Raw genomic sequence first — 12147 nt, 5'->3', positions numbered from 1 at the left:
AATAGCCTGAGAATTACTATGTGCAACTAAGTGTACCGAATATTTGTTATTTAGTGAGAAGTTCTACATCCTTCTAAATGATAATATGCTTAAAGTTTTTATTTTTTTCACCCACTCCACATGCACAAAGACAACGGGCAATTTCATGTGGTGTCAGTGGAAGGTACATTAGCATACCTCTTCTTATTGTTTTCTGACATGTCCCACATCTCAGAGGATCTCCTCACTATGGTCAAGTTGGAAGTAAAAGTACATCTAATCTAATCCATAAAACATAATTCATATTATCAACATTGTAAAACCATGATTTTTCTTCACTTTATTTATTTACGTAAACGTGACCTAAAACTGAATCTGATGCAATAATTGATGCGCAGTATCTTAATGTGTTATGGAAGTGACTATATTTATTTAATTTTCTGTCGTAACAATGCATCTATTTTTCAGTGAAATAAGGTCTATTTGTATGAAATATTAGGCTGTTTAAGAGACTTTCAGAGGATTTATCATTTTAAAAATGAATTCAAGTTAAAATATTCCAAGTTGTTAGTAATACTTAATTTCTAAAATAATAGTTACGTAACTGATGTAAGAAATGAAGAAGGCGGAAGAGAACACAGACGTCTGAAAACGAGATTGACAATTAGTGCAATGTGCAAAGAAGGAATGTCTAGAGGAGAAATACGCAGCTAAAAGGCATGCATGAAAGAATTAGAAATATGCGATGATTAGGGAACTGAAGAAACCTTTGGGGAAAAGAAATGCAGCTATTTATTAGAAACTCAGTTGGCTCGAAGGTGGAAGGCATATATATAAGCTATGCAAAGGAAATGGACTTGAAGACGATATTTCAGAAACGAGAGAAGATATAAATGAAAAGGGAATGGGGAAGGGATACGTAAAACTGTGAGATCAATTTGACAGCGTACCTAAAGATTTAAATCGAACTAAAGCTTCTGTGCCAGAAGACGTCCTCAAAGAATTACTAAGATCTTTGAGACAACCATAAGAACATTATTCCACCTTGTATGTGAGATGTATGAAACTACTGAAGCATTCTCAGACTTGAAGATGTCTGTAGGAACTGCAGTTTAAAAGAAGGCAGAGGCTGAGGGATGTGAATGTTACTGTACGATCAGTTCCCTAATTTTTTAAAAATACGGGGGCCGTTCAGAAAGTAACCTCCGGTTGATTTAAAAAAATACACCAAGTTAAATAAAAATATTTTAATATATACATCTTACAACTACATCTTTGCACTATTTTTCTACATAGTCTCCATAGCGATTGAGGCACTTATCGTATCTCTTCACAAGCTTTGAAATTCCTTCTGCATAAAAATCACCCGCTTGTGCCTGGAGCCAGCCTGTGACCGCATCTTTGAGCTCTTCGTCGTCATCAAACCGCTGTGACCCGAGCCATAGACAACTCCGACATTGAGAAACGTCGATTTTCACGAACTTTTGCATCAACTGTCTGAACGAGTTCGTCAGTCACCAATGATGGTCTACCACTCCTCTCTTCATCATGAACGTTTTCTCGTCCACTTTTAAATAAACGTACCCATTCACGGACAACTCCTTCACTCATAACTCTTGGTCCGTACACGGCACAAAGCTCACGATGAATAGCTGCTGCAGAATATCATTTGGCTGTAAAAAACCTTATGACAGCACGCACTTCACAGTTGGCGGGGTTTTCTATTGCAGCACACATTTCAAACTGCCACAAAAACTAAACTAGCGCAGGTACGACGTTCACTCGACCACAGCTTGATGCCAACTGACCTGTTGAGTGCGTGAACGCACAGATGGCGTCGCTACTCCCCCCACAACCCGCACTGTGACCAATCGGAGGTTACTTTCTGAACCGCCCTCGTAATTGCCATTGTAACTGTATGATCCTACCCCTATGAACCATGGACCTTATCGTTGGTGGGGAGGCTTGCGTGCCTCAGCGATACAGATGGCCGTACCGTAGGTGCAACCACAACGGAGGGTTCAGGGTTATAAATACAAAATCAAATAGGGGTAATGCAGGAGTAGGTTTAATAATGAATAAAAAAATAGGAGTGCGGGCAAGCTACTACCAACAGCATAGTGAACGCATTATTGTGGCCAAAATAGACACGAAGACCATGCCTACTACAGTAGTACAAGTTTATATGCCAACTAGCTCTACAGATGATGAAGAAATTGATGAAATGTGTGATGAGATAAAAGAAATTATTCAGGTAGTGAAGGGAGACGAAAATTTAATAGTCATGGGTGACTGGAATTCGAGAGGAGGAAAAGGGAGAGAAGGAAACATAGTGGGTGAATATGGATTGGGGGAGAGAAATGAAAGAGAAAGCCGTCTGAAAGAATTTTTCACAGAGCATAACTTAATCATAGCTAACACTTGGTTCATAAAAGAAGGTTGTATACATGGAAGAATCCTGGAGATACTAGAAGGTATCAGATAGATTATATAATGGCAAGACAGAGCTTTAGGAACCAGGTTTTAAATTGTAAGAAATTTCGAGGGGCAGATGTGGACTCTGACCACAATCCATTGGTTATGAACCGTAGATTAAAATTGAAGAAACTGCAAAAAGGTGGGAATTTAGGGAGATGGGACCTGGATAAACTGACTAAACCAGAGGTTGTACAGAGTTTCAGGGAGAGCATAAGGGAACAATTGACAGAAATGGGGGAAAGAAATATGGGTAGCTCTGAGGGATGAAGTAGTGAAGGCAGCAGAGGATCAAGTAGGTAAAAAGACGAGGGCTAGTAGAAATCCTTGGGTAACAGAAGAAATATTGAATTTAATTGATGAAAGGAGAAAATATAAAAATGCAGTAAATGAAGCAGGCAAAAGGGAATACAAACATCTCAAAAATGAGATCGACAGGAAGTGCAAAATGGCTAAGCAGGGATGGCTAGACGACAAATGTAAGGACGTAGAGGCTTATCTCACTAGGGGTAAGATAGATACTGCCTACAGGAAAGTTAAAGAGACCTTTGGAGAAAAGAGAGCCACTTCTATGAATATCAAGAGCTCAGATGGAAACCCAGTTCTAAGCAAAGAAGGGAAAGCAGAAAGGTGGAAGGAGTATATAGAGGGTCTATACAAGGGCGATGTACTTGAGGACAATATTATGGAAATGGAAGAGGATGTAGATGAAGATGAAATGGGAGATACGACACTGCGTGAACAGTTTGACAGAGCATTGAAAGACCTGGGTCGAAACAAGGCCCCGGGAGTAGACAACATTCCGTTGGAACTACTGACGGCCTTGGGAGAGCCAGTCCTGACAAAACTCTACCATATGGTGAGCAAGATGAATGAGACAGGCGAAATACCCTCAGACTTCAAGAAGAATATAATAATTCCAATACCAAAGAAAGTAGGTGTTGACAGATGTGAAAATTACCGAACTATCAGTTTAATAAGTCACTGCTGCAAAATACTAACGCGAATTCTGTACAGACGAATGGAAAAACTGGTAGATGCCGACCTCGGGGAAGATCAGTTTGGATTCCGCAGAAATGTTGGAACATGTGAGGCAATACTGACCCTACGACTTATCTTAGAAAATAGATTAAGGAAAGGCAAACCTACATTTCTAGCATTTGTGGACTCAGAGAAAGCTTTTGACAATGTTGACTGCAATACTCTCTTTCAAATTGTAAAGGTGGCAGGGGTAAAATACAGGGAGCGAAAGGCTATTTACAATTTGTACAGAAACCAGATGGCAGTTATAAGAGTCGAGGGACATGAAAGGGAAGCAGCGGTTGGGAAGGGAGTGAGACAGGGTCGTAGCCTGTCCCCGATGTTATTCAATCTGTATATTGAGCAAGCAGTAAAAGAAACAAAAGAAAAATTCGGAGTAGGTATTAAAGTCCATGGAGAAGAAATAAAAACTTTGAGGTTCGCCGATGACATTGTAATTCTGTCAGAGACAGCAAAGGACTTGGAAGAGCAGTTGAACGGAATGGACAGTGTCTTGAAAGGAGGATATAAGATGAACATCAACAAAAGCAAAATGAAGGATAATGGAATGTAGTCGAATTAAGTCGGGTGATGCTGAGGGAATTAGATTAGGAAATGAGGCAGTTAAAGTAGTAAAGGAGTTTTGCTATTTTGGAAGCAAAATAACTGATGATGGTCGAAGTAGAGAGGATATAAAATTTAGACTGGCAATGGCAAGGAAAGCGTTTCTGAAGAAGAGAAATTTGTTAACATCGAGTATAGATTTAAATGTCAGGAAGTCGTTTCTGAAAGTATTTGTATGGGGCGTAGCCATGTATGGAAGTGAAACATGGACGATAAATAGTTTGGACAAGAAGAGAATGGAAGCTTTTGAAATGTTGTGCTACAGAAGAATGCTGAAGACTAGATGGGTAGATCACATAACTAACGAGGAGGTATTGAATAGAATTGGGGAGAAGAGAAGTTCGTGGCACAACTTGACAAGAAGAACGGACTGGTTGGTAGGACATGTTGTGAGGCATCAAGGGATCACCAATTTAGCATTGGAGGGCAGCGTGGAGGGTAAAAGTCGTAGAGGGAGACCAAGAGATGAATACACTAAGCAGATTCAGAAGGATGTAGGTTGCAGTAAGTACTGGGAGATGAAGAAGCTTGCACAGGACTGAGTAGCAAGGAGAGCTGCATCAAACCAGTCTCAGGACTGAAGACAACAACAACAGCAACAACTGTATGATGCTGTAATACAAATTTTGGTTGAGAAAAAAGGCCAATCTCAAGTGTACAACGACATTATTTACACGAAAAGCGTCAGATCATGACGGCTTGTGTGTGCATCACTGTTAAAGACCAACTGCATCAAGACCCTAGCATGCAGGTAGAACATAAGTTAAAATACACAGACCGACTCAGTCCAAAATCGTCGCCCTTTACCTTTTGAGCTATTCTTCTTCATTAATTACAGACTGTGATATTACATTGTTAAGCAAACCATTTTTCTTGGGATTATGTACAGATTTTGTTTAATGTGACTGAATGTTGTACTGATACAAATTCAAATAATGTCGTCGTGCAGGATGGGTATGACAAGTACTAATTCGCCCTGGAGGTTTAATATAATGTGAAATATATTTATGTCCGTGGAAAAATATGTTTTCAATGGGAATCAGAAAACCACATTGTACATACTTGGTTACATGCGATTTAAAATTAAGTGATCTATAAGTGCTGTGAAATTTTTATAGGCCAGCGGTTACATAAATTCGTTCAGAGTCACGGGAAAGAGTATACCAGTTGGGTGTCTCTCGCCAGAGCAGAATATTCCCATGATTTCCTGAAATTTGATTTTCGGTGGAAGTGGTTACATCTTGGTGTGTGTCGCTGGAGCTGCGGGTCATTTGAACTGAAAGGTCGATTGTGAGGTTTTGTGGTCGGAAAATTGTTCCTCTATCGTGAATCTTTGCAAACCTTTGTTTCAAAAAATACGAAAGGTGGCTTCCCAATGCGATCAGTATCTAGTGGAGTTGATCTCACGTCGCAACGCCAACGTCAGGTAAAAGGGACTATTACAGGTTATTAAAGAGCGACACTAGTTCAATTGCGCATGCGTGATGCATACAATCGAGGTAAAGGGCAATATAGTCTTAAGAAGTTCCAAAATTCACTCTTATATTAGGAGCACGGTACACAGTAGTTCATGGTCTGGAAACCACCAGCGTGTTTCAGGCATAGCTACTACAACCTATGATCAATACCGAACCTTGTTGCTAACACAGGAGTGGAACACCGGGCGACGTCAACGAAAAAAATGCAGTGATAACACATATAATGTGAACTATAACTGTGTTTATAATTTCATTACTGATTTTCACATGTGCTGTATTTCAGTGATATTATCTTACAAAATATGTGTGTGACCTCTAACGGTGAGATTAGAGATCGTTCATCACAAAAACAGTAGCATGAACCATTGGCATGCAAAACTGCGCTTCTTATCACGGCAAACATTTGAATGGGGTCTAAGAGTCGGACTCTGGTAATGCGAAGAAACAAAATACTGATATAATAAGACCAAAAACACACATATTGCAATGTCGGGGTTTTGTGCTGTATTTTCATGTTCTTAAAATAATTACGCTGTCTGAACAAGAAACTTTTTCCATTAATTTGATGGTGTTGCACAACAATTCAGTCCTCAAACTGCAAATGTGGGATTCAAAGAAGTAGTCAGAGCAAAGTGGAACAGAACAGTACGCAAATCGAACTAAACCTTAACATCTCTTCCTCATTCAAGCAGCCCAATATAAAAGACAATATTAATTACAATTTTCAAACGATGATAATTTATGTAAATGGTAGTGGATTGCTTGAATGCGGCCGGCCGCGGTGGTCTAGCGGTTCTAGGCGCGCAGTCCGGAACCGCGCGACTGCTACGGTCGCAGGTTCGAATCCTGCCTCGGGCATGGATGTGTGTGATGTCCTTAGGTTAGTTAGGTTTAAGTAGTTCTAAGTTCTAGGGGACTGATGACCACAGATGTTAAGTCCCATAGTGCTCAGAACCATTTGAACCATTTGAATTTTGCTTGAATGCGGAAGTGATGTATGTGACAAAGTGACTTAAATTAGCTGAGCATGTTGTTCTGTTCCGCTTTGCTTTGATCACTTCATACAAATATAGCTCCTGCCCTTTGAAGACTAAATCTCTGTGGAACACTATCAGATCAGCAGAAATGTTTATTGGTCAATCAACATAATTATTATAACCAGAGAGAAACACAAAAATAGGTCACGAAATTAAAATACGTGTGTTTCTTGTCGTATTATACCGTTATTATGGTTTTTCGCATTATCGGTTCTTCTCTTAAACCTTGAATAGCTGATCATTCAAATATCTCTCGTGGTTAGACGCGTAGTTTTGCGTGAAAATGGCTCATAATGAGATAGATTTGTTGTTCTAGAAATTAAATAAAAAACATTAGCTGTACAGTACTTAAATCCCGATTTATTATAACCTTTTATTGCTGTTCAGAATAAAAGAATTGCTTGGGATTCTAAACGTATCCTTGACATAAACACAGACGTGTCTAAAGAAGTTCGTAACTGATTTCATGGAAACGGTTCAAACGCCTGACCACAGATTGCGCAGAATATCGGAAACTTCAGTGGAACGCATCTGGTTCGTGGTCTCTCTCCCTACAGACATGGAGCTGATTGAATATGTATGGGATCTGATCACTCGGCCTTCAGCAGACAGCGCCGGTAAATTTTGTTCCCGGATCGAAGCAGCCTACGTCCCAGGGATAAATCGAATGTCGTTGACCTCAGCTGTGGCACTTGATCGAAGTAGCTGAAAGACATTGTCGCCGAAACATACCCTACTTTAGCCCCACACAGAATATTTCTCTGTAGATAGATTAATTGTGGCGTATTTGACAGATGCTCATTCAACGCAAGTACGTAATGTGATAGTACCAACTAGAAACTGTAATATTGTTCACGGGTCTTACCGATGGTCTAATTAGTGATCAGCTGATATTAATTGTACTTTTCATGATTACTGATGATTGTAGTGTAGTTATCAGTATCTGTGGAAGCCGTCTGTTTTAAAGGAGTTTCATGTTACATATTCATAGTGGGTTGCTAAACATTTTTACGATTCAGAGACCCTATGGCCAAGGTTTCTAGAGTAACTTCATCTTTCGTAGAGTATAGCAAAGCATGTGTTTACCCAGTCCTTTGAACACTCTGTTGCAGTAGTCAATTACTTCGTTTGGTGACGAGGTTTGAATTCGCTACGACAGTGTGACCTGCCGGACACTTACTCTTCAAGACTCTGTACGTCCATCTTTTCAGAGATGGATGTGGGACTCGGCTGTTCAGTACAGGATGTAAAATCAAACACCTTTCAGCCATCTAATTTCCGAACTGTTAACAAATGTTTTAAAAAAAATGGTTCAAATGGTTCTGAGCACTATGGGACTTAACATCTGTGGTCATCAGTCCCCTAGAACTTAGAACTACTTAAACCTAAATAACCTAACGACATCACACACATCCATGCCCGATGCAGGATTCGAACCTGCGACCGTAGCAGTCACGCGGTTCCGGACTGCGCGCCTAGAACCGCTAGACCACCGCGGCCGGCAACAAATGTTTTACCTTCGCTCTGTTCCCGTCAGTATATGACCATATTGTTTTACTCCAGTTGTTTTACGGGCAATGCATTAGCATTGCAACGTGATTATCTATGCATAAAATGCAGTATTGACCTCCGTTTAGTAGGTTAAATGACTTGCATCACCCCTCTCTTTGGTTATTTATGTCATACTGTTACCACTGTGTCTGTACACAGGGCCTGAAGATGGTGTAGTAAATCGCCGAAATTGGTAGCCAAGTAAAATAAAAGTTCGGAAATTAGACGATTGAAAGATGTTTTATTTGACACCCATCACTTACTCTTCATTCCCTTTTGAAGCTGTGGTATTCTTATGCCTGGTGCTGACTTGTAGGATAAATATATCTGTCTTGTGACATTGAGATTGGCTTATTTTGTGCAGGATTACTGGTAAGAGGATTCCTTGCTCACTGTACTGACCTAATTATTTGTTACGTGATTTTTCAGGTTTATTTGCGGGACGTGCTTTGCAGTTGTGTTTCATGTGAGCAAAGCTAGCTCTTTGTACGATTTGCGTTTCTGTCGGAATAATAGACATCAGTATCCGCTTTTCATCGATCCATCCGAGCCTAGTAGTCACTTACCACATTACTTGGCCATTCATTAGATAATAGTGCGGAAATTAGAATTAATGTGGGGTTATTCTTCTATCTTCTGTAAATTTGTTGTTCTGGAAGAACTCGTGGTATGTGGGAGGACATTTTTATGTGTTATTCATAAGCTTTTGTGACTCCTTTCTGAATAATAACTGAGTTTAAATTCAACGCTCTCATGAATTCTTTCCCTCACGATTTTTCAGTCCGACCTTTAATAGTGACCCGTACATGTGCTCGCAAAAGCCTTAGTTCATGAAAGCACCACGTCCAAGCGGAAAGTATTGTAATATTTTTTGAACTGCCTTCAGCACAAGCAACATTTCATAAAATGTCTTCGGCGGTAAAATTATTTTCTGATGTAAATTTGGTTCTTGGGCAAGACGTCGGATGTTGTTGTGAAGTTCCCACAGTATTTCGTCGGCGCAACTGACAGACCTCTTCAGGTACGGCGGACACACTAACACGGCTCATCATCTGATATTAGATGCAATTTGCAGCTAAGTAGGGTGAATGACTGATCTTCAAGACACAAGTTGCGGCGACGAATACTTTTACACCTTGCTTTCAAATGAGGCATTTCCTGTTCAATAGGTGTAGAAAATACAGCGTGCAGTTACATCTTAATTGCACGTATCATTTGTGTCAGGAGTGTTACACTAAAAAGAAAATCACTGAAAAGTATGATATAAACAGTAGAAGATTTTCCCTCTTCATTACGCTTTTGCGCTTTGAAAGTTCGTTCACTACCTCATATTTCACAATATGCACTCAGAAATGTATTAATATCGCACCAACAGCCGTTATACTGATACTGTTTTATTAGTGAACCAGTTTTGAAGTTCCAATCACGTTCTCTTCAGGTCTGTCTCATGAATAACAGCAAGTATAGCTCGTGCAAGTATAAGACAAGGCAGGCCTGAAAATGACGTGATTGGAACGTTGAAGCTAGTTGCATAATAAAACAATGTCAGTGTAACTGCTGTTGGGATTGCATTATTAAATTTCATCGACCAACCGCTGTGCCATGCTTCTGAACCCAAGATCGAGTTACATTTACCAAAAATACTCAGATCACGTTATTTTTCACTTATGGGTCGAATTGCATCAAACGGGAACGTTTACAAGGCATTAACCCCGAGACACAGTATACTATGAACTCATAGGTTAAAGTTTTAAGGTAGTGGCCGCTTCCCTCTGGTTTAGTGAATCTTGGAAAAAACTCTAGGTGGATAACATCGCATACCATGTGGTATCGTTAATGCACAGCGCAGATAGTTTGCGGGACACGGAGGATTATCGACATTTGCTGTGGCATACCAACCACCCTGTGTGTGGCTTTTAGGCTGCTTTGTCAGCACGTTTAAGCAAATTCTGAGTTGTTCCCTACTCTCCGCTTCGGAAAATATGGCACGCTTCAGAAAATATGGCACACAAAGTCAAAATTTCGTAACACGCATAAAAAATGTAAACAATTGACTGTCAAGTGGCAGGCTCGACTTCCCACGACTGCGGCGACAGGAAAGCATTCTGCCACAAAGTCAACATAAATTTCTCTAAGTATGGTAACAGTGGCCGTCGTATGACGGGATAGACTGCGAGAAAAAAGGACAGGATACTGCTTTATTGTAGTAGTAGTAGATCTCCATCTGCTGTTGAAAAGTCATTCCGGAATACGACAAAATATTAGTTTTCGTGTATCTTTTGCACAAACAACACTGAGTTATGTCGTCCGTTCCAAGGGAAGAATCTGTTTCACATTGTACGGCATCAAATTGGTAGCGATTTTACTGGACAAAAAGCAAATAACTAGGAAGTTTGTTAGGCTTACCTTCAATTCCTTGTTGCCTTGGTTTGTGGGATACATCTGTAAAGGAAAAAGAAAATGTATATCAGTATTATACAAATAAACGTCAAGGTAGACAACATTCTAAGTAAAATTAATTGCTTTAAGAGCGAAAGATAAAACCACTCTTCAACCAGTCTTTCTTTGTGTGTATGTTGGAAATCTAAAGAACTCTCATATGACATTCAATTTCTGTTAATGTGCGACAATCTTAAGACCTTAAAATTCGTATCAGAATGTGTTATGAAACAACCGGAATGTTATCATTGGCAGAGAAAGGAAAACAATTAACATTTAAAAATTTTCGGTCGTTTAGAAGAAATGCTTTGCACACAATGCCTACAAGGAGCGAAGAGTCTGTCTCCTTGTCTCCCTATGACGTTCTCCCTACGACCATCAAATAAGTTGCGCTGCATTTCGGTTACACGATAAATCACACAAAAACGCTGAAGGATTACAATAACTAGGGACCAAAGACTGCGTTTTATTAGGAGAGCATGCAGGAGATGGAACATGTCTGCAAAAGATTGTTTCTAATATTGTCATTTTAGCGATGTGACGTTGCGGTTGGTAAGGTAATCGCTATAAATATTTCAGCATACCACCACTAATAGTACGAAGAGCTCTTATCATCCGCCTTCGCAGTTAATCCTACATAAAACACACTTCAGAGCAGTCAAAGTCACCTTGAGTTCTATTGAAGCGTATTTTATGCAGGATTAATTTAGCCTCATATTGGAGTTTGACTCCCGAAAAGCGTTGCTGTAGGTTATTTTCATGTACGTACTATTAGTGGTTGTGTGCGTGGTAGTGGTAAGTTCCTGTGGGACCAAGCTACTGAGATCATCTGTCGGTTGTGTGCTAAAATATTTATAACGAATCGAAAAATATTGCCTAAACTACGGTTGCCCACCCCCTGCTGAAGTATTGCTTTGCGGTTGTTGTTGTTGTTGTTGTTGTTGTGGTCTTCAGTCCAGAGACTGGTTTAATACAGCTCTCCATGCTACTCTATCCTATGCAAGCCTCTTCATCTCCGAATAACTACTGCAGCTTAATGTATTTATCTCTTCGCCTCCTCTACGATTTTTTTCCCTTGAAGCTTCCCTCCAACGCTAAATTGGAGATCCCTTGATGCCTTAGAATGCGTCTACCAACCGAGCCCCATTCTTCTAGCCAAGTTGTGCCACAAATTCCTCTTCTCACAAATTCTATTGAGTACCTCCTCATTAGTTACGTAATCTACCCATGCAATCTTCAACGTTCTTCTGTAGTACCACATTTCGAAAGCTTCTATTCTCATCTTGTCTAAACTATTTATCGTCCACGTTCCACTTCCATACATGGCTACACTCCATACAAATACTTTCAGAAAAGACTTCTTGACACTAAAATCTTTATTCGATGTTAACAAATTTCTCTATTTCAGAAACGTTTTCTTGCCATTGACCATCTACATTTTACATCCTCTCTCCTTCGACCATCATCAGTTATTTTCTTCCCAAATAGCAAAACTCATCTACTACTTAAAGTGTCTCGTTTCCTGATCTCATTCCCTCACTGTC

The 12147-nt window shown here is 39.9% G+C and overlaps 1 protein-coding gene across 1 annotated transcript in view; it reads right to left on the bottom strand.

Moving 5' to 3' along the window:
* LOC126234947 (agrin-like) overlaps positions 1–12147 on the bottom strand; it is a 1214606-nt gene that overhangs the window by 1199380 nt on the left and 3079 nt on the right. Inside the window, exon 2 of the mRNA XM_049943685.1 lies at positions 10571–10606. Within this exon, the coding sequence (XP_049799642.1) occupies positions 10571–10606 (36 nt within the window). The remainder of the gene's footprint in view (positions 1–10570; positions 10607–12147) is intronic.

The sequence above is a fragment of the Schistocerca nitens genome, chromosome 2 (genome assembly GCF_023898315.1).
Source record: "Schistocerca nitens isolate TAMUIC-IGC-003100 chromosome 2, iqSchNite1.1, whole genome shotgun sequence".
Classification (NCBI taxonomy): Eukaryota; Metazoa; Arthropoda; class Insecta; order Orthoptera; family Acrididae; genus Schistocerca; species Schistocerca nitens.
Note: the sequence above shows the minus strand (reverse complement) of the source record. Positions and strands in the feature narration are given on the sequence as shown.